At 32.7% G+C, this 24,345-nt stretch overlaps 1 protein-coding gene across 1 annotated transcript in view; it reads left to right on the top strand.

Moving 5' to 3' along the window:
• LOC126821044 (5'-3' exoribonuclease 2) overlaps positions 1-24,345 on the top strand; it is a 49,093-nt gene that overhangs the window by 15,089 nt on the left and 9,659 nt on the right. Inside the window, exons 18-29 of the mRNA XM_050549335.2 lie at positions 940-1,024; positions 1,437-1,487; positions 1,779-1,886; positions 2,151-2,240; positions 2,733-2,805; positions 4,663-4,746; positions 5,018-5,118; positions 6,168-6,247; positions 6,651-6,707; positions 7,272-7,340; positions 7,512-7,718; positions 8,384-8,436. Coding sequence (XP_050405292.1) covers positions 940-1,024; positions 1,437-1,487; positions 1,779-1,886; positions 2,151-2,240; positions 2,733-2,805; positions 4,663-4,746; positions 5,018-5,118; positions 6,168-6,247; positions 6,651-6,707; positions 7,272-7,340; positions 7,512-7,718; positions 8,384-8,436 — 1,058 coding nt within the window. The remainder of the gene's footprint in view (positions 1-939; positions 1,025-1,436; positions 1,488-1,778; positions 1,887-2,150; positions 2,241-2,732; positions 2,806-4,662; positions 4,747-5,017; positions 5,119-6,167; positions 6,248-6,650; positions 6,708-7,271; positions 7,341-7,511; positions 7,719-8,383; positions 8,437-24,345) is intronic.

The following is a 24,345-nucleotide window of genomic DNA, read 5'->3' on the forward strand; positions in this document are numbered from 1 at the left end:
ATAATGTTTCTAGAAACATTAAACACAATTTATCATTTATACTCATTTATACTCGTAAATATCACTCAGTTTATTAGGGAAATCCGAAAACAAATAATTTTTTCTTGTGAACTGGGTTTTGTTTTGTTTCTTTAAAAACATTTTTCCTATGATAAGTAAAGTGCATAATATAAAGTAATATCTATTTTTATATATATTTCTCTCGTTGTACTCAGATTTTAATTTATTACAACCAATTTATATATATCGCTGCTGGCAATTGATTAAACTTTGAGCAGTATTTCTTGTCGGCAGCCATGTGATTATCAAGAGCTGCAGTGACTCAGTTATTAAGGCGCTGTCTCACTAACCAGGAGGTCTGTGGTTCGATCCCAGTTTTGACAAGATAGTTCCCCTGGATTTCCCAGCTCAGTTTCCTCTTATCAGTGATGCCGGGTCTGGCAAGGACAGTATCTAGTTGATCGGATGGGAGTAAAGAAAAAAAACATTGACAGTTGGTGCAGTAAAGTAGGACGTTATTTCACGATTATCAAATGATAATATTAGACATTTTATACTAACTAGGTGAACCTTATTTAAAGCTGCTGATCATTATTTGATAGACTTTAAAAATAAATATCAGTCCAAAAATTGCTCCTTTCCGTATTTACACAGATATGAATTGAAAATTTGTCCACTGCAGACGATATAAAAAAAAAGCCTGTGTCACCTATACATGTTGGGTAGCCTACAATCTGTTGGAGGGTCTCTTTTGTATGGGATTGAATTCAAACCAGGAAAACATCTACCATTGCCATTTTGGTTTTGTTGTCTTAATCAAATATTGAAAGAATACTTTGAGTACATTTTACCGTGTATTAAGTTATGAAATTAAATAAGTAATTAAACAAGCATTACCCTGTATTATTTGTTAGAATAATATGTGATTTGTATTTACAGGTTATGGGAGGATGGTTGGAAGGATAGATATTATCAAAAGAAATTTGAAGTAGATGATTCAGATATAGACTTCAGACACACTGTAGTAAGTTAAAAATGGTTCAATTATGTTCGGTATTTACAAAGATATGACGATTTGGAAGTCTGTCAACATTCGACATCCTCAGCAGATGATATCAATGAGATATTATCAAGCCAGCCTCACCTATAATCTTAATTAAAGTTTTTGGATCAAGCTGTTTTTATTCAGAATGAATTCAAATCTGGAGATTATCTGTCGTTGATAGTTTGATTTTATTTTCTTAATTATATGTTAAAAAATCAATTTTGATTCATTTTACTAAATTTTAAACACGAGATTAACACCTGTGAAAATAAATGCAAATGACGAACAATGGATTTAAGTTTTGCAGAGGATAGACACATGCTTTCTTAATTTACGTTTGTTTTTAACCCTATAACAGAATGATATTTATTTTTTGTTTTATTCATTATAGGCTAACCATTATGTAACTGGGTTATGTTGGGTTTTACGTTATTATTATCAGGTGAGTAATTTACAGTAGTTACAGTTTAATAAATCTGATTGTATCCTTTGCACAGAACCTTGGCTTTGAATCATTTAATCTATTCCAAATCTACCTAACTCGTCTGTATGATTTGCTGTAAAATTATGATTTTTGATCACAGATCTGTCATCTATGCAAGCCGTGAGTGCAATGATTTGTTTGTAGTTGACAAGGAAAACAATTTTCCTCCCACTGTTAAATAACATGTGATTAATAACATAAGCATTTAATGTATCATAATAGACTTGAAATGACCTACATTTTCTTCAGGGTTGTGCATCATGGAAATGGTATTTTCCCTATCATTATGCACCATTTGCATCAGATTTTGTAAATATTGGTGATCTACCAAATGACTTCGAAAGAAATACAGAACCTGTAAGTATAAACTTTCCTTAATTCCATTTGTAAGAATATTCCTTAATTTCATTTGTAAGAATGTTCCTTAATTCCTTTAGTAAGAATATTCCTTAATTCCATTAGTAAGAATGTTTCTTAATTTCATTTGTAAGAATATTAATGAGAAAAAAATGATAAAATCGTGAAATTAGTCATTATAGTTTTTAAGTTTTCAAGACATGGCCAGTGTTGTAATACTGTAAAGACATGGTTTAATAATTTTTTTTATTTTTTATATTTTAGTTTAAACCACTAGAACAATTAATGGGGGTATTTCCTGCAGCCAGTAAACAACATTTACCAGAAACATGGCAGACACTCATGTATGATCCTGTAAGTTTTTATATGTCCACATTGAAATGTGTTCGTATATTGTCTGTTGGTCCAGCGTCCACAATTGCTTGTGGAAACACTAGAGGCTAAAGTTAATATCCGATTACTTTAAATGTATACACAGGGTTTAAGGTCATGAGACGAAGAAGCCTATTGATTTTCAACAATTACCGATAATTACTGCCAGAGTTATGGTCCTTGGTCAAATGGAAAAGTCTTGTGGACACTCTTGCGACTTTAGTTAATATAAATTTATACACACCCTTGTTGACCACCCGACAACTTGGCTGCTGTGATCGTATGTTTTGTTGCCTGGCAACCTATTTTTATATTCTCATAATGGTCCGTGTCTTATCAATGAAATTTATGCTTGCACAACCTACTAAAATTGTCTAAATAAGGCCTAGATCTCTTTTACTCACCACAGTTAAACTGGGTTTAGAATTAAATTATATCGTCTATGTTAATTTTATATATTTTCTTTCTTTGTAGGAATCGCCTATTATTGATTTTTATCCAGTAGATTTTAAGATAGATTTAAATGGTAAAAAGTATGCTTGGCAAGGTATGTAATATTTTATTTTATACTAAGCAAAAAACTATTCACATTATTGTGTTATTGTTTAGTTATAGAATTAAAAAATTAAAAGGCAATTGAAAATATTTTTTTATCTGCTTTCTGAAAAAAGATTGTATGGACTTCATTTGAATAGGTCTATGCTGAAACATGATTGCTATCATGGGGGAAAACAAGTAGTTGTCTATGAAAGGTGAAATTGTATATAAATGATTTTAAAACAATATTCCATTGTACGTTTAGGCAACACAAATAAAATAAGTTGTTTCTCGGGCACCGCCCGCACGCAAAATTGGTTGCGCAAGCGGCCTATTTATTAGTGTTGATGAAAAAAAAAAAAATATGTAACGCCCGCCCGAACATCGATAAGCAAGTCATAAAAAAAATATGCCGCATGTATCTACATGCCCCCTACGTGAATATCCATTCAAATGTATTAAACTGATTCAGATGTAAACGCTCATTTACGGGTCTTTTTTATTGATATCGAAAGAACCTCCATTTTTGTATCACGTGATTTTAATTACCTCCCCTTGTGAACTAGAATTTGAATCGTGTTAAACACCGAAAGTCATTGACAACAATGCAATGTATTTCAATCATTCGATCTTAATCGGCTCATTATTGCCGGCTTCAGTCGGTCCATGTTTAAAAAAATCCTACTTATAAAACAATGAATCGTAGAACAGGTTAATTATTATAACTTGTGGCTACGAATACGATACGATGATAGTCACCATACCTTAGTCAGAATCTGGGTCATTAGCCATTTAACGGTAGTTTTGATAATCCGGAAAATAATAATTGGATTACACATTTGATGGTTTTACTGACGAGTTGTTAGTTAAATTTAAATAGTCATTCGATATAAACCCCAGATAGAACACCGAATATCCTGAGAAACACACCGAATAACCTGAGAAACAGTCATATCCCGATGACACGTGACATTGGTTGGAATTAGGTCAATCATTATAAACCAGCGATACTAGATTTAGATCGAAGTGTTGTTTACCGTGATGATGATGATACACATGCTGACAGAGGCTTACTCTTTAAAATATTGTCGTTATTATGGACGGCTATTAATAGTCGTACGGAATTTTATTTTAAACCAATTTCAATTATGGTTGTCACTATTACCATTAGTAAGCTACATTACGTGAATTAAATATGGAAAATTATTTTCCTTTCAGTCAGTGTTCAGTGTTTGAGTAGACTTGATTTTTGGGTTTATGTTCTAAGTATGTATAATATATAACTGAAAGCAAAACCGTAGACAAGTAATGACTTTCTTATTAAAAAAAAAAAAATACAAGGCCGCCCTCCCGCCCCAACAATTTTCAACAAAAGGCAAATTTTATTTTGCACCATCCTCTAGCCAGAAATGAGATAAAAAAAAAAATAAACCGCCCTCCCCCCCTACAGTTTCAGCTGTCAGTTGCCCGAGAAACAAGATATTTATTTTGTGTAGCCTTATAAATAAATTATGTTTAACTGTGTTTTGGAAAGGAGCTTTTCATGTATTCTTTAAATGATAGTTTTAATTTATATCTCCTACTTTTTGAGTATTAGGTTTTGAGATCTGATTCTTGGTTATTATGTAGTTAATCTTTAAGTTTAAGTGGCATTTAGCAATTGGGGAAACACATTAACAGTACACAATTTTTATGGGAAACAATCACTGGTTTTATTCTAAAAGCACAACGTTTCAACAAGTATCCTTTTATCATTAGAATAAAGTCATTGATTGATTTCCATAAAAATTGTTTTCTGTTATCATGTAGTGTTCATCTTGTTCTTTCTTAAGTTTGTTTTATGTATATAAATTATTTATATTTCTAGGTGTAGCGTTATTACCGTTTGTTGATGAGAAGAGATTATTATCGGCTTTATCTACCGTGTATCCTGATCTTACAAAGGGTGAACGTAAGTAGTTTTAATATTCATTAATCTCATGTATATTAATACACCACTTCACTCATCACTGGTTAATAGTGTCTGGAGGTCCGAGATAAAGATGATGAGGATTATAATGCATGCACCAACAGAGTTACATAAGTGCAATAATTGTAATTCATTGATTTATTGATACAGAATTTTGACTCGATATATCCAGATCAAATACTTCAGCTTTTTTTTCTGATTGTCTAACTCCAATCCCAACATGATCTAATATAATTGATTACTGTTTTATTAGGTAAAAGAAATACCCGAGGATCAGATAAATTATTTGTTGGTCAGAAATCACCTGCTTATGCATTTTTTGAAGAAATGTATAATGGCAATAAACCTTCTGATGTAAGTAGATTCTTGTGTAATGACAAACGTGTTGGGTGGGAACTTGTCAGAACTATGTTTTAGAACTAAAACATGTTGGTTGGGAATTAGTCACAACTTTGTTTTAGGACAAAAACAGGTTGGGTGGGAACTAGTCACAACTTTGTTTTCGGGCTCAAACACATGTTAGCATGTTAGTAACTTGATCTGCTTAGCAATCTAGGTTATTTCAGGCCAATTTCAGGCATTGTTTTTCACACTGAAAGAACACCTTACTTAAAGCTTCAAACAATCTTTAATTTTCATGGCTTAATCCATGCTAAAATGTTCTCATATTGACATTTGATAAAAAAACCCAATAAAATCAATGGTAGATATGCTCCTGGTTTGGATTCAGGCATCTTCAATAGGAGGCTTGATCTCGATTTAACTCTGTACATCTTATCAAGCCCTTCACATAATTCCCCGCTTATTTTGGCACTAATTTCAATCAGGTACTAACCCAGCTTTGAGTCTTATCAGATTCCTCGATCATTGCGAAAAACGAGTCTCACGCTTTTCAGCTAAAATGTCTACCTGTGATAATCGAGTTGCAATGTTCAAGGTTCATTCAATGTAAAGGTTTTCATGGAGGTCGCCATGTGTGATTTGAGTGTGTTTGTGTCACAACCTCTGATTAGACACTACTGTTCATGTGTTTGCGATAAAGGGATATAACATAGCTATAAGTTTGGGAATTGCAAAGCAGTGTAGCAACGTCGAGATGTTGTAAAACTTGCGGTCATTGCTTCAGGAACGTTGGATTCAGTGGGATTAAAAAGAGATTGATCAAAAGACCTTTCCCAACATTAAAGGTGGTGTTGGCTTACTTATATTGTCTGCAGATGATGCTCAATGTTGCGATATTTTGAATTTATCATATCTTTGTATATACTCATTTTGAGAATCAACTTTCACAATAGTGTAGTTTGCAAGGGATTCAAAATAGCTGATTTTAGTGCGAGTCATTGGTAAACTATATGAAATTGTTAATTGTATATTTTGTTGTTTTAAATTATTTATATTTCTAGTGGATAGAATTAAACACCAAGTTAGCACAAGGTATGGGTGGTACTTTGTTACCTGATGAAGATGTTGTTTTACCTGGACAGTACGTACCTAACCTTTACTAATTTTGTTATTTGATTATTCTTTAGGATTGATTTTGCTATTTGATTATTCTTTAGGATTGATTTTGTTATTTGATTATTCTTTACAATTGATTTTGTTATTTGATTATTCCTTACTATTGATTTGTTATTTGAATATTCTTTACGATTGATTTTGTTGTGTTCGTCTCTAGGATTGAGAGTGAGTCTTTATTTATAGAACTCAAATTTCTTTAAATAATTGTAATTGTAACATCCTACTTATTTTGTGCCAACTGGACTAATGAAGACGGGCACATGAGAGAACTTTGTGATATGAGAGAACCTTTGCCCAAACAGGGTACTTTTACATGCAGGAAGGGGTCCAGTCATTTTATGAATCTTTTATTTTGTTTTGTTTTGTAGGAGATTTGTTTCTCCCTTAGGAGCTTTACCCCACTTAATGGATAATCGTTGTTTATGGTTAGTAAATTATATTTTCATATGTTTTATGTTTTCAAGCTCAGCGCTGTTTCACAGTGTCTTACCATATGATTTTAGTATATAAACAAACACCAAACATGGACAAGAATTTTCATTGTTTCGCTTTATATTCCCACATTTAAGTACAGCCATTTTTATTCACATGATGCCCAAGTAGCATTTTAGAATTTTTTAGTGGCACAAAGAAGAGTTTAACCATTTTTTGGTAATTACATAAAAAGTTACGACTCTTTAAAAGAATAGGCGAATCATGTGGAATGTCTACAATGTGCAATTATGATCATTGGTGATCAATTGTTATATGTTTTCTTGCCTGGCAGTGTATCTTTCTATCATAATGCAGAATCCACCATTCGCAGACTCGTTATTCTAACACTAAAATAAATCCCGGTTCAATCTGGAAGGAGAATCTAGATTTGGTTTCATATTTAACTAGTATGATACAGTAAATATCAGTATATATTTATTACTTTAGTGTACAGTAAATATAAGTATATATGTATATTATTTCCGTTTACAGTATATATATGTATATTATTTCAGTGTACAGTATAAGGATCCACAATACTCACCAGATCATCTATTTAAAGCTGTTCAATTACCTGGTGCTGTGTAAGTTTTTATTTGTTTTTATTTTGTATTTCGCTGGAGACTCGAGTAAAGAGCAAAAGTATATATTAAATGTGTTTGATTTGATAATTTTCTATTAAAGTAATCAGACGACGGTCCAAGCTTTAGGGGCTATTTCAGTTTAAGAATTGTCATTCTTTTCAATTTTGATAGATTTCCCCCACGAGTACTGAAACCTGCAGATTTTGAAGCTAGTGCTAGAAGTGGTGATCGTGGTAGAGGCAGAGGAAGGGGAGGGGGATTTGGTCGAGGAGGTGGATTCCGTGGAGGTGGTAGAGATGGGTATAGACCACAACTTGGCTTTCAGAGAGATAGTGGTTATAGAGATAAAGATGTGTCGTCTGCAATTCGTATGATAAGGTATTGAAATATATCTATTGGTCATAAATATTAAAGATGCAATATGTAAGATTTTGATAAAGAGCTGACAGTTATTGCTATAATAGTTCCAAAATAGATTATGAAAAATGAATATATGAGTATTAGAAGATTTAGTGTAGATTGTTTATTCAGGCATGATTTTTCCCGCTTTAAAGCGGATTTCCACTTTTCGTCCCGTCTGGTTCTGATTTTTTGCGGTCGGTTCCAATTTTTGACAACGCTTTTGTTACGACATTGTTCCGTTTTAAATTGACCTTTAAATGGAAACCATTAAATAAACATTACATCGTATATATTTGATGATTATTGTATTTTTTATTATGAAATCTGTATGAAATTTCCCATCCACTTCTTCCATTTTGAATCTTTGAATCAGCATTGTGGTGATTTAATGTAGTTACCTCCCTTGGATGAGTATTTACTTCCAATTATTGAAGCTTAATTGTTTACATAGTAAGCAGACGTTGACCCTTATTCTAGCCTAGCCTAGTTTATGGGTGACATAAATATCCTAAATTTTAATCTTTTTAAGATGATATATAGTTAAAGAATTGGTTTCAATCAAAGTTTGAATGGATAATCAACATTGATCTATTTCAAACTTTAATTGTATATAAATGGCTGTGTTTTTTTATGTTTTGTAGACATGGTTCCGGTATGGGTGGTGGTGGAGGCGGTGGTGGAAACTATAATCAAGGTAATATTTTTTTATTTAAATTGACCGTACCTATAAAACAAAAATGTTTTCATAAATTAATTAAGAGTTCTTCTACCAACATATGGAGGTAGGTTATAGGAATTTTCAGGCTGCAAGATGACTTCTGATGTACCACTGGCACCAAAATTTACCAATAAGTACTATATAAGGTGGTTATATACCCTTCTATGGGAATACTACATATCAATACCATTTTGGTGCTAGTGCCATATGTAGTACTGCTGGTACGGTAACAAGACTTGAAAAAGTAATTATGTGTAGAAATTCTATGATATTCATTTGGACCTTTTATGCAGTGAAATATGTAAGAGTAGAAAAAGGGATAACCGAAAAGTTAACAAATGTATGGAGAGTTCATAGAAGTCTTATGAGTTCTTCTGTCGTCTGAAATATTTTGTTTGAAAGTGTGTGAACGAGGACTGATTCCAGGAAAGAAAAGAGCTATTTATCGTGAAAGTATTGAATATTTATCAAATGAAACACTCATATTTTGGAAATCTAAAAAATATTTTGCGTGACTTAAATGCCAAAATATCCTGAATATTGTTTTCTTGAGTGTTGAGAGTTGAAAGAAATGTGGAAACAGTTTTCACATAGGCAGATTGATTAAGTCAGAGTTTGTTGTATTGGTAAGTTGATTGACAAGTCGTGATTCTGGTTTCTTCATTTATCAGGATTTACTGCTCTCCTGTCACTCATGGCCGACTTCATTCTATCTACTATTGATTCCTCGTCTACTTAGAAAGTAATAGGCTTACAAAATAAAAGACAGTTGTTGAAAATACGTGCCGTAGAAAAACCGTAATGGACTCGACTCCAAAGAATTCTGTCGTGTACAATGTTTGAATGAGAGGTGATTATTTGTTGCCAACAGTCAATTCTTGGGCTTTCCCTCTCTTTTTGTTCCACCGCAGAAACCATAGATCCTTCTGCTAAATTGATAGGGGTGAAGATTTTCAAGTGGCTATATTGTGACTTGGCATCCTTTCGGAGGCCAGCGATAATTACTTTCTGTGTATTATTTCAGAGGATTTGATCCCCTAAAACTGCCAAAATCCCATCTTATCAAAGTGTGAACTACTGCTAATTGGCTACTTGAAATCGGCTAGCATTCTCTCCCTTTAATGAGGAATTTCATTTTACTTTGATTGAATGATGTTGAAATCATTCTGTCCCATATGTACAGGTGTTAGCTTTTTTTGGACAATAACTTAATTAGTAAAGCATGAATGGTTTGTGCCATAAATTTACTGTAAATTTTATATTGTGGATGAAATTGCACTTGTAATTAATGTATTTAATGTATACCAGTAATAGTCCCTTTGGTCCATTGAAAATTTAAATCGATCAGTTCTTACTTCAACAGGCATTGTGCAAGAGCTAAATCTCCCTATTGCAGGTCTTTCTTTAGACCTTAAATGTTATATAAACTATTAATTAGGCGTTTATTAACATATCAAGACCATAACCACCTCTCAATGCTATGAGATGGGTCCAATTTTAAGTAGATTGGAATGATTTGGCCATTTAATGACTTTATTTAAAAATGAAGAAGTGAAGCTAAGTCTCGAACAACCAGTACAGTGTTTAAAATCAGTGCACAAATCTTGTCAAACCTTCAAAGGATAAAATTTTCATTGAAATTTTCAATATATTCATTTTGAATTATCTATTTTTGAACTATTATAGCAAGAACGACCAGGGCCCTGTTACTCAAAATCTTAACGAAAGATAAAATCCAAATTTTAGTAGATACTTCAATTTTGATTGGCTAAGCACTAAAATCAATTTAATATTATCCAATCAAATTACTAAAATTTGGATTTTTATCTTACTTAAAATTTCGTGAAACAAGCCCCAGCTCTTTAAGTTACAATGCCAAATTAAAGTTTACTTGACAAATGCAGCATTAACAATTTTACTCTCTTTCCACACAAGCCATTCCTTTCTTCATACTCCAACATGGCTTATATACATAATAACATGAGTCTTTACTTTTAATATAGAAAATACATTTTTATTTGGAAATATATGGGAACAATCTGGCTTGTTGTGCGTTTAAGAATTGGAAGCTATATTAGTTATTAGGAAGAAAGTCTCTCAAAAACTAGGATGAGATGTAGATTAGGATTGATTTTAAAATTTTATTATTCATAAATTGAACTTCAAATGTTTACCAAGACATTAAAATTGTCTTTACAAAATATAGATACATACATAATTTTATTAAATTTAGCTTTCATTACGGGTACGTGAGTTAAAGAGGCACCATAACAGCAATATAGATAACATAATCTCTTGATGTCAGTGCTTTGGGAAACATATCAAATATATTCAAAAACACTACTGACACGTAAAGATGATAGTGTGAAATCATTAGAAACTTCAAATGGCCATAGCTTCAAACGTCATTTGATTACTGTCAGTGTTGTAGAAATGTCTGTTTAAACCCACGGTACAATTATATTTAAAAACACTACTGAAGGTAATGTGAACTTCAAATGGTCATAGCTTCAAAATTCATTTCTTTTCTGTCAGAGGAGCCATAGTGGCTTGCTAAGCGGGAGGTTCTGTGTTAAGTTCATCTGGATTTATCGGCGTTGTTCCCTCTTGTCAGTGGTGCATAATGTAGGGACAACGCATAGTCGTTCAGATGGGATGCAAAACCAAGGTCTTGTGTTCACATTGGCGTTCACGTAAAAGAACCCTTGATAGATAAGGCTGTTGCTGTGCAGGCAAAGTTTCCTACATAGCACACTGTATGGTGTATTTCTGTCGGTGTTGTATAACTTTCTGTTTATAGCCACTTTAACGTTACTAATGGATATAAAAACTTCTACATGATAATATGATGGTAAATCTGTATGCATGTGACATATGTAAACACAGGGCTTGTAGGGTATTTTAGCACCTCAGGGCATACATGTAGCTCTTCAGTGTTTATTAGGGGGCCATATTCTTTTTATTATATATACACTCATTCCTATACAGAGTACCATGTTTGTTATATCAACATGAAGAAAATAGAGGTGTTGACATCGCCCGTACGCTAGGCCGTTTCTACCCATCCCAGTAACTATTGTCCGCTTACTTAAATATCATCTTTAACACTAGAGAGTCTTCTTTGTGTTTGTGTCAATCTTGCTCTTCTGTGTGCCGAGTATTGTGATCTACGAGAAATATATTTATAGAAAAAAAAATTTCAAATGCAGAAAATAGACGAGGGGAAAAAATACCTTGAGTCTTTCATGAAAAGAATCCCATTAATTATAAAATATTATGCAAACCTTGAATTTTTGGAACGTGAGAGTTGAGGATAAGTAAGGTTTATTAAGATTTTTTTTTTTTTTATGATTTAAAAAGTAAAAGGTTCAGGATAAAAGAGAATGTAGCATATGGTTATTCAGCATGAAGAATGAAAAAAAAAATCTTGAGAAAACGATTATTTAGATATATTGTTTAATGAATGACAAGAGAATTTTGTTCATGTTTGGTAGAAAATGAAGCCCCTGGCAATTGCAACAGCATATAGAATCTTTTTCAATTTTTATGTTTTTTGCTTCGTATTTTTGTCTTGTTTTATTCACTAGTTGTTTGAGTTTTAAGAAATATATCAATATTCTGCAGCTTTGTGGTGGAGAAAAAAATCGTACATTTTATGCCTGTAAAAAAAAATATGCTCGTAGAAGGTTGGGTTGTTTTTGTTTTTTTTAAATCTTATCTTCTTTTTTTTCCATGCAGAGATTTCATTTTAAGAATCAGATTTTGTATTTTTACTTTAGTATTTTTTTTTTATTTTTTTTTCTCCGATAAAATTGTATTTTTCTTTTTAAATATTCAAAATAACAAAAGAAGGTTATAGAAATATCAATGTTAAAATATTTATTATGATCTGAACAAAAATATGTTACCATCAGTTTTTTTCTGAATTATATCTTTATTTTGTAATATTATTTTATTCTAAAAAGTGTAATGAATCTCCATTATATAGTGGGGGGTTGGATGGCCGAATGGTTAGCACGTGCGCGCTGTATCATAAGGCCTGTCATTGAGTCAACTGGCAAGGTTTCGAATCCCCGGTTGTACGTGGCAAGAAGTAGGGTCGTCTGTCCAACCTTGTGGGTTTTCTCCGGGTCCTCCGGTTTCCTCCCACAGCTAAAGACCCCTACGAGCAAGCGAATTATTGAAATAAAATTAAACCATACTTTAGTCCTGAAATGACCTAGTTTGTGTCGAGTGGACGTTAAACCCCATTTCTCTCTCTCCATTATATCGTTCTATCAGTACATATGTAACTATGATGGTAGGAAATGTTGATGTTCATCTCCAGGAGCTTAATACCTGTCATTTAGTCAAGTGGCGTGGATTCGATTCCCCGCTTGCACATAACAAGGAGTAGGGTCGCCTGTCCAACCTTGTGGGTTTCCTCCCACTGCTAAAAAATTATTGAAATAAAATTGAACCATATGATAGTCCGTAAATGACCTAGTTTGTGTAGAGTGGAAGTTAAACCCTCTCTCCCTCTCTCTCTCTCTCTCCTCTAGGATTGCCCTTGCTTGCAGGGTACATCAATTATAAAAAAAAACTTATGATAACATGATGAGTAAGTGAAACAATGGGATCAAATGTGGAGATGTAACTGCTTTTATTTGAAAAAGACAAATTGCTGGTTTTCCCATGGGTTCACAATTCGTTCTGGACACTCCATATTGTACTAGAAACTTGATTGAAAAGATTACAGATCTTTTTACAATAATTGATAGATTGTATAATAAGTATTAATAGACGAGGATTGTACAGGGAACCTTTAATCTAAGCCAAATTAGCCCAGGTGTAGGGCCCTATTGTGCACTGATACCACTTTCAAGTGTTTTTGTCCGTCTGTCCAAGTAGTCGTTAGTAGAATAACCCCATAATCCCTTCCCATCCAAGAAGAGAGGAGAAGAGAATTTTTCGCAGCACTTGGAAAACTTCTGGCTCTTGTTCTCATCTTAATTAGTCCTTGGCGAGCTTTTCAAGAGATTTCAATGTCAACTTCTAAGAGTGAAGCTTCATTAGTGAGTTTTACTGATCTAGGTGGCCAGTTGCTACCTGAAGGTTTCAGACATTGAGAGGCTAATATAGAACTCTTCACTATCGTTACCATTGTCTTTAAGGAGCTGGGCCTTATTATCAAGATGGCCGCCAACTGGAGCCCTCCGTAGTAAATGAGAGTTTTCGGTCTGGGTCGTATAGGAGCAGATGATGAAAGGCAAGTCAGATTCATCAAGTTGAATAAGTTGCTTAATTGTTCTCTCCAGGTTTCCGTTTTTAGTAGACAAGATGACGTTTAGTGCCTTCTCCTCTATCTCTTCACATTGTCTAAATCTTACGAGTTAAAATAGAAAGGCTCGGATGAAAAGGGTTTCGCTGAAGTTACAATCATTCTCTCTTTGCTTAATAAAAGATTAATTTCCCCCAAGTGACATGATCTTAAAAGATATTAATGGACTACTTTATCCACCAAGTGTCATAAGATCTGATGTAAGCTGTTTTTACTATAGTATTAAACATAATATTATTGGATTACTGACTTGAATTTTTATTCATGATTCATAACTTATAAATATACCATACTTCAGTATTATGTTGATAATTTAACAAGGGTCCTTAAAATAATTAATCTCTATGTAATGAACAATCTCTGTTGTTTTAGCTGATAGCAACATAATTTTGTTTCTCAAATTTAGGATTAAATAGTATTGATAAAGTAGTAAGATTTAAATTTGAGATTTATTTTTAAAGTCCCAGTATGCCAGAATAAACGTGTAGATGAAGACCATATAAATAAAAAATAATTTATTCAAATCAATAATTCTAACTGAATGTTCAGCGCTTTCAAAAATTATTATTAAGTTATAATTATTTGAAGTTTACATTATTATCTATAATGCCATCTTTGTGACTTAGACAAATGTATTAGTAATATTTTGTACAAACCGACCCATTTTGCATAAAGGTTTTTGGTTACATAACAACTGTCCTTAAATAGTAATATATTTTCTTAATTTTAAGGTATAATAATGGTTTTATAATGAAGTAAATAAACAAAGTTGTTCTTAGTTAAATCAAGTTTTGAGCGAAAGGACAGAAAATATTCAGTGCTTATTAAAAGCAGGTCTTAAGGTTATTAGACAAGCATGACATGAGTTTCGAGATTTGTTTTTATTAAAGATTAAAACTTGTCTTCCCATAGCTGCATGTAATTAAAAAATTCAAAATTATTTGTAAAGCATACAGCAAGATTGGCATGCAGCACCATATACCTCCTGTCTCCATCTTATTTAAAGTTTAAATTGGAAAATTGGAGAATAATCAGCAAGCTTAAATTAGTTTAAAGCTCATTAACCATTATATCTGTTGTATAAAATAATTTGATTTTAATATTCGCCTGTAATTACCGGGTTTCAAGCACCTCCATACTAAACTCTTATTTAGAAATGATGGACACATTAGAAGCACTTCAAGACAAATTTGTTTGCTAAATCCAGGCTATTCTATGGTAGTAGAAAGAAGGAAGATGCCTTAATGTAGAGAGTTACAATGGTTTGAAAGGTGTGTTGCGGCAAGATAATTGTTGGCTCTTACAGCTGCGAAGAATAACGCATACCTCCCAGTGAGCTAAACACTGTACCAACTTTGGAGAGGGTCGACGTCAGAAAAAACTGTCAAACTTTTATCGGTTTTAAAACAAAATAATAAACTATGAAGATGTGGAAAAAGCAAAAAGAAATAAGTCTTGAATTTGGAAACCAATTGATTTAGGGTAAATATAGGGAAAAAAGGGCTTTGTGGCGAGCAGTGGGGGTTTGATGATGAATAAGCTGTGACAAGCACACGACAATCTTACACTTGAAACTGTCATTCAGGTTTAGAGTTGTAAACTTAAATGGTATAAAAAGTGAATATACAGTTTATTATTCGCTGGGGTTATATTTTTTTTTTGCTGGAAAGTCGGAGTATTGTGTTTAGTTAAAGATCTCCAGGTGGTGGAGGAACACAGTAACAATATGATTCTTAGTTTAATAAAGTAGTACTAGGTTTCACCCTACTACATTTTATTAACACTTATATCATCCTATAATTAAACAATTATAAACAAATTTACAATTGGTTAAATTAGAAATTACAAGTAGTGCATTTTGAATGAAACAAAATTCATGATGAGAAAATTTTTTCAGAAGTAATTTATAGCCTTCTGGTGATGACATTACACTTATTTAAGTCATACAAATTTAGCATTATTTTTGAATTATTATTTTTTTGGAGGTGGGGGGGGTGATTGGTTAGGGAACCTTATTAAATCGGCCTAGATAGTAAGTATAAAAATAGATAATGATTGTCAAGAACCATTGCTACGTTAATATACAAAGTCTTGATTATCCATTTTTAAGTGAATAAATCTCTAAATAGTAATTTTTATCCATTTGAAGTCAAACTGAAGACCTGCAATAAACAGATTTAGCTCTTCCAAAATGCATCTTTAACTTTAAACACAAAATGGGAGGAGAAAGTATTATTGATGTTCATACTACATAGAATATTGCTTTATAAATTAACCTTCTTTTTTTAAGAAGTGTATATGTACATTTTTTGCATATATTTGAATTGCCAGGAATAAGATGGAATATGCAACAAATTCTTGTCATTGGCAGTAACTTTTCAAAATCATGATGGTCGTATTGGGTGAGGGTACATGTAAGGGCACTTGAACCCCAACCCAGATATCTCGGGATGAATCCTGCTGAATTGTGACCTCTAGATTTTATCAAGTGTGGACAGGTCTGGTTTCAGCTTGTTAAGCATAGTGCTGAGAAAGAAATTGTTGCCTTGTCATTCTGTTAATAGCAAAAGAAAATAGGGGATCCACCTGTATGCACAGAATGCTGAGTTTATCAGTGGAAATGGTGCTGTCCATGTAAAATTCTCATCCCTAGCATTGCATCGGACCATAAAAAAAGAAAACTATGTATATTGGTCTTGAAATGACTGAAGTTTGATGTTGATGATTTTTCTCGAGATCCTCAGATTTCTTCCCACGACTAAAGACCCCTAATTTTTTTTATAAAAATTGTACCATATGTTAGTGGAGTGGATGTTAAACCCTATTTATTTCCCTGTTAGAGAGAAATGAAACTACATAGTGATTATGGACCCTTTCTCTACAGTATTTTCCTGTTGCTAAATATGAATGATTGTCAACAATTACGAAAATTATTTTATTATCAAGGTCCAACATGCTGTCCATTGAGGCCCCTCCCTCCATACCTATTTCACTTTGGACATGGCACAACACTGGCAGTTGATGCTGCAACGACAAGATATCAATATGCTTTATTTATTATGTATATGAATCCGAGGAAAGAATATTTAGAAGCGATATTAGTTTACAATTATTGATGTTGTATAAGATAGAAGAAAACTAAGCTCTGATTTAATAATTAATTGGCGAGGATGATGACAAACATATTCATCACCTGTTGTAGTGTACATAGATACCACGGAAACGCTACACCTTCCACCATCATGTAGCACATCAATTTCTGTTTCAAGTGTCTATTTCCCTTCTTACACAGAGCTCATCAACTACCAAGAGGCAGCTGAGATTAAACTCTGCGAATGCAATCGATAAAAACCAATAGCAGCAAGTCCTTGTCATGTTATCGGTAACGGTAAACATGGTCCAGCGGATAAACTTTGTCATTACAGAACAAGTTTAGTTAACAAGAATAGTTCTAATTTTAATTCAAAATAAATATACTATCTACTTCAAGTACCCATTCCAAAATTATCAGTTGTTTAAAAAAAAAAAAAACGCATAGTCATGCCAGAGAATTCATTAAGATTATTTATACAGTTTAAGGAATGTCAGAATGATTTCGATTCATAATCAATACTTTGTGGAGAAATGTGTTCTTTTGGAGAAGAAAGTTTAAATTTAATTAATATGAAATTACGACAAAATTAGATGTATTTAGGGATGTACTTTCTTATTTAGGTACAAAACAAGGATCTTGTTTCAGGCATAATTGCCAGTCTTAACTGATTGGCAATGAACTTGACCAGTTGGGGTCTTATCTGTCAGTCAATTTACATGCTATAAATTTAGAATTTCAAAACATTTAACCTGAAAAGACAATAAGTATAGTTGATTTTTGAGGTTTTGTGTGTAATCAATATTTAAATGTATAAATAATTGGGATAATGCTGAAAATTGTCATGGTCTTTAATTGGAAAAATTATCTTGTTACTCTGAAGTAAGCCAGCTGACATAATTTTGAAGTAAAAGCACATATGAAGCTAGGATATTAAATGTTAAAATATAGTTTATATCACATATCAAATGGAGCATTAGAAAAACACAGAATGAGTAGGAGGTTGTCATACACATCATTGACAATGGCTTAAATTTTAGCTCAGATTAGCACAATTGTTTAGAGATTTAATACTGAGTTCTTACCGAGTTCTAAAGGGCAATACACACCTAGGGTTATTTTCTGCAGACAGGTTCATATCAGGTCCTTAAAAGTTTGACAGAATATCACTGACAATCGGTTTGGTCGTGTATTTTGGTGGACACCAAGAATTATTCGTGGGTGTGGTACAAATTGTCAACAACAGATGCCTTACTGTTACATTAAGCTTAAAACATTGTGATTATTAGTATTACTGTATACAGAAATAATTTTTTTTTACTCATATCAGTTTGCAGTTTTAATTTATAAGGAATTTGAAGTTGATTATTCCTATTATTGTATACTGGTAATGCCAGCATGCGTATGTTGTCTACGTCTGTTTAAGATATAATAAAAGTATAGCGACGACAATATTATACATGTATATACAGTAAAGATTGTATTAGATATTACATTATGATAATCGTTCTATGTTTGTTTTCATTTTATGACACCTGTCAATCTTGACAAGGCATTTACGCTGGTCACCCAATTTAACACACCTTACATCGAGTCTCATACTCAGGTGGCCGGTAAACAAATATCTACCTGTCGTCAAAAGGCTCCTATTTCCTAAGTAGGTTATGTATAGACTCAGCCTCAAGCTATCAAATTTTATCATTCCTATTAGGCTCAGTTCAAGTATTTCATATCTTCGTTAAGCTTTTAGATTAATTTTTAATTGCAGGTATCGGGTTAGTTGGGAGTAGAAAATTTGCAAGCCGGGTAATTCTTAAGTGGTTTACTGAGCATTAAATGTTTCATAGCGGCTCTTGTATAGAATTCCTCTGTTTATTTTTTAAAAATCTCTTTTCAGGTCGGCTACATTCTTCTTTATACTTATAGGTCAGTTTTAGGTGCATTCAATTCGTGGGTTGGATTCCATATACATCAACCAAATAAATTAAAATTACATGTAGAAAAATTTCAATTTAAAATTCTGGATAATGGATGCAAATATTGAAATTTTATTTCTCTTTTAATTCATTTAGTTAGACCTACTTTTATTTTTTACAAGTGAATTCAATGAGCTGGATGTATATGGGAAATGCATATTTTTAGTGCTATGTCAACTTAATTTCAGTAACTCGTAAAATTTAAGATTTGTAAACATGTGCCTTTAAGAACTGATATGTTTAAAAGTGTGTTGGTGTAATTAAGACACATATACTGTTTGTTGTGTGAATATAAATACAATATCTATATATTATATCACACTTGTTCATTTTACTAGCAATGAATAAATACTTAAGATAACCCTCAAAAATCCTTTCAATAATTTCCTGATGGCTATTCCATCATGTGAAGACTCTTATGTAACTAGTCGTTTATTTATTTATTCTCGCTGCAAATCTGTTTTCTTAATTTTTCCCTGATTCTTTACTAATTATCCATTCACGAAAACCCTTGTGGAATCTCCTTTATGTCGAGCGAGAGCTTCTAGAGAAATGGAGGACACGACTTCAAGGTGCTTATAGCCAAATGACAACGAAATATCTCGCACTCTGTCTCCCCAACAATCAAAGCTTATTAAAGCGAAGGTGGAAATATCCAGATGGGAAGTCTCAAGCAGAAAAAACAAATGACAAGTAGAAATGTATTACCTCTTAAAGTCGTTGCGGTAATACCCCAACAAAACCTCTGGCTAATTGTTTAGAAGAGATCTTATAGCATTTAATAATCATCTTCAGACTACCCGTGTCAATGGTGATTTCTTAACTGTCACTTTCAGAGGGATTTACTTCTTCAATGAAAACAGATACTCAGATTGTTGTAAACAGTTTATAGGTTGTCTTCTTAGCTTTCTATTCTAGTCATTGGAGATCAGTTTAAAGGGACTCGACCCTTTCTCTGTGTATGTATTTTATATATATTGAGTTATTCAATGTTAAAAGTTCCAAAACAATCTCTTCAAAATTTTTGCCATTTAAAGGGGAGTCTTGCTTTATGCTATGATATCTTTTGGTTATCTTAAGCTCATTGTGACAATGGCCACTCCGATATCTGGGTTCTTGTGACCAGGTATTTCAAACAATATTCACACATTGTTAATCTGTTGTTTCCCTTTAACCAAACCTGTCGGGCCTAAATTAGGGTTTATGAGGCGAAATCTGATTGATGCAAATTATTTGTTTCTGATGCTTAACTTTTCTAAATATGTCAACTTAAATATTGCCAGATAGTTTTTCAGTTACTGAAATTGTTATTTCCAAGCCTGTTTTTAACCCTCTCCAGTATCTTGACCCCATATACATGCCTTGGTCTTTTTGGACCAGAAATTGAGCCACAAGCACTACTCATCCTCTTGTTATCGTTCTTTTTGGGGTGTGACACTCTTTGAAACAAGCCTAAGACGAAGCGAAACTTGGCATGCTTGTTCCTTGGACAATTGCACATTAATTAATGAACATTGATTTTATCATGACATCCTACTCAGTTCCTTGTTTTATAACAGATCATTGTATGCATTGCACTATATCGAACTTTTACTTAATTAACATTACAAGCACAATTTTGTATCTTCTGCACTCCAAATTGTTTTTAATATTTAATCAAATAACCCCAGTTTGGAGCACCTTTAAAATATTAAAAAGTTCAAAATAATCTTATAAGAAGCATGATAATTAACTTAAAAAATCAAACCCAAGAAATGTCTTTAAAAAAGAAATTTCTTGCGCTTTTAAATTAATTGTAAAAGAATGAAATTAGATACGTGTATCACAATATTAATAGTTTTAAATGGCGTCCATGATGTGTAGAAAAACAATAGTTTAAGGTAAATGGTGGTGAAGTAGGTGTGGAAAAGAGAAATTGTAAGATGTATTAAGAACTCTTCATGGCGACTGAGAGGAGGTAAAATAGACACTAGTATCAGGTGAAAGTAGTGACAGATAGTATGAAGAAGGTACTTTGTGCCTCGTACAGCCAATATAAGATGGCTCGATACATCACTAGGGCTAAATTACCACATAACTTGAGATACTCGTCGATATGTACAAACAAATGAAAACCATTCCTAATAAATGCTGAATAGAAAAAAAAAAGATTTTTATTAAATTTTGGAATTATTTTTTGTACATTCATGGAAATTTTCTATTTTTGTTTGGCTACTTTCAAAATAAGGAACTTAGATTTGACCGATGAATAGATGTTGATATATATGTTTGTGATATTGCAGTCATTAACGGGGTGCAGAAATGATTAACAGACCAATATAGATCTATGTTTTCAAATGAGTTATTAATAGATAGAGTTTGACGGATAAACTTGCATCTCAGGAATGTTAATTATTGAAATTTTGTTCACTGGATAAATTAAAGAATTGATATAAGGGTTCAAAGGGACTTCTATTTGATATCTATTTGTTGAAATATGTTTTTTGATCCTTATCGCCTTGTATTTTTTTCACCAGAAGTGAAGAAGATTTTTGAACACAAGGACTAGTTTTATACAGGGAAATGTTACAGTACAATTAAGTAATTACTCTTCCAAGTTAATTTGATATTTCTGAAGATGTTGACAAGTTTTTTGAATGGAATGACAATTTAATTGCGTAGTAATTTGACAGGCCTAAATGAAGGCTAGTTGAATTTAGTCTGTATTATTTGTTAGAGCAATCGACGCGATATGCTTCGTTCTGAATGTCAATCAGATTTTTCGACTGACTTTACCGAACCAGACACTCCAAACACGTTCAAATCATTGCTATTGAGCAGATTGACAAAATTTATTCCTAGTAATAGTAATCAAATTTCTCTCAAGGAGCACAGAGGTGCTGACCCAAGCCAACAAATCTTTAGAATTTTGGCCCACCCGTCCATTAACTCTGATTGAGTCAGTTGGAAATTATAGGTTCATCCCAACCAATTAAATTAGCTGTTACAAGAGGGTTGTCGTTCAGTCACTTTCATTTTAAGAGAATCAATTTGATTAGTGAATTTTGATAAATAACTGATAGTTTTCAACTCGGTGAACATACTGAATATCTTGTCAGGATTCGCTCTTAGTTTTGATTGTGTTGCATGTTACTGGTGCATCTAGTTTTTGGCACTTTCATTGCTACCGGGCTGCAGTAGTCAACCATTATGAGCACTGGGCTCTTGTCTAGAATGTTCTTGGATTCGATTCCTGTCATGTACCAATAAGAATATCACAATTAACAGTTAATTTCGACACACAATTTCTTTTACTACAAATATTGAGATTTTTAAGCTTCAGCATGCCATATTGGAAGATTTGGTTGTGTTGATGTTACTATTGCATTCTTTAATATACAGAAGCATTTAGATGGGGGTAATTTGATAAAAGCTGATCTATATAGGTGTCATCATCATCTATCTTTTGTTAGAATTTAAAGGAACTAAATCGCTAATATTTGGGACCTAGAAATTGACACAAATGGGTCGTAATGCATATAATAGTATATAATTGTATATTATTTGATTTACATTCAATCGTTTCTGTTTTTACTGTATTTCTAATCAGTTATGCTCGGCGAAATGAACTAGACTAGAAGTCTCAATCGAATGGCAATCTCTAGCATCTGGTTATTCCAATCTACACCTTTAGTATTTATTGTGCATGCTCTCCAGATAAGAATATGTCGTCACCGTTTGATATGACTTGTGGAATATGTCTTATCTCGTTCTTCGAGGCCCTTATTACAAATGGTGCTAAAATGCATTAAGGTACACAAATAAATATCAGATTTCAGAAGCCCATCTTTTCCCGGTAAGATCACAACATCAATGTTGATTTAAATTGACAAATAGTTTGTGTTTTCAAGGTCGAAGACTTAGCTACTTTAAAATGGATGAACCATCTCGTTTAACACTTCACATATTTTTATACTAATCATACACGTGCAAAAGTTTTAACCAGTTTGATAGAATAATTGGTCTAGTGAATTTTGTAAAAATAAAATGATAAACAAACTTTTAATAAAGTTTCAGTAAATGTACCTGACACATGACTTGACCTTTTGTTGTATTCAAATTTAGAAGTTTTTGAAAGAGAATAATTAAAAGCCCTAAGATTGATCAGAAGAAAGGAATCAGATAACTACTATCTGCTAGACTTCACTCAATGTTGTCATAACCAAAAACTTCAAAAAATGTCTGATATTAAATTGGCAAAAAGAACAATATTGTTGAACATATTGTAAGGAAGCATGTAGAAGTCTCAATGTTTGTTTAGGGCAAAAATCAAAAAAAGGTAATTCATGGTGCAGCTCCCATATATTGATTTACAATATATCTGTGGTACGCAGATTAAAGGAAATATTTTCCTTACAGACGACCGTGTTAGTGTTGTAAGCCACAAACTCTTGTCGCTAATTTAGATAATCTAGTACACTTTGTGTTTTAATTACCGCTAAATCGCAGGGAACAAAGCTGCGCAAACAGGCAGCATTGAGCGCTATATTGGTCCCATTACCTGGTATTGACTTTGAAATTTACACAAGAGTGGGCCTACCTTCCCGGTGTTTTCATTTTAGTTGTAAAAAGATTACCAATACAGATTTATCTATTCAAGATGGAACCACAAACTATATTCTCTCTAATCTAATCAATAGACTAGCCTTTTAACCAATGCTTTCTTTGTCTGCCAAATTCAAAGATACATCTCTTGAAAGTTTAGAAGGAGATATTAAAAGCTCTTACAAATTGGTTGTACATTTCCTCTTTCCATCTCTAACATGTGTTTCTTTCATGTTGTGTGTTTTTCTAACTGATGACGGCAATTTTAAAGCGACACTTATGTGGGATACCACATTCTTTACATAAACTTCATCTAGTCGATACGACCCAAAGAGACTGACAAATTTCTCAAAAAGATTACGTAAATAAAAGGCAAACAATCACTCTTCCACATGGATAGCGTTAAATGCAAACAATTGGGTGAATTAAACATCGCAAAAATTGTGGTAAAATTACACTTAAAGATTTTTTAAAATATCCAATGTATTGCATATGATATGATTTGTTGCAATACTGGTTCAATATCGATGGTGTTTTGCCCCTGGGCTCGGTTCAGGTTTGTGTGTCTGCTACTCTTTGTAGTGTGTGAAGGATAACAAGACTTCACTTAACATCTCGTTGATTTTAATTGTTAAGATTACACGTTCTGTATACCCATAGATTAAGAAGCTGAAGGACTCATAATGGAGGCTTTTAGTAGATATCTAAAGTGGTTTGCTTAAAGAAATTCAACTGTGAAGGTGTGAATAAGTGCATGTCTTAATAATTCTTCTTCTTTAACTTTAGTGTTATCAAGGGTAGTCCAAACTAGCTGCAAGTATCATTAAATCAGAGTTGAGCATTTTTAATATGTTTTGAAGATATTTTTCTGATGTTATGTTCGTTTTATTAACATGTCCATGAAAATGGTCTCT

Source organism: Patella vulgata, chromosome 5 (assembly GCF_932274485.2).
Source record: "Patella vulgata chromosome 5, xgPatVulg1.2, whole genome shotgun sequence".
NCBI lineage: Eukaryota > Metazoa > Mollusca > Gastropoda > Patellidae > Patella > Patella vulgata.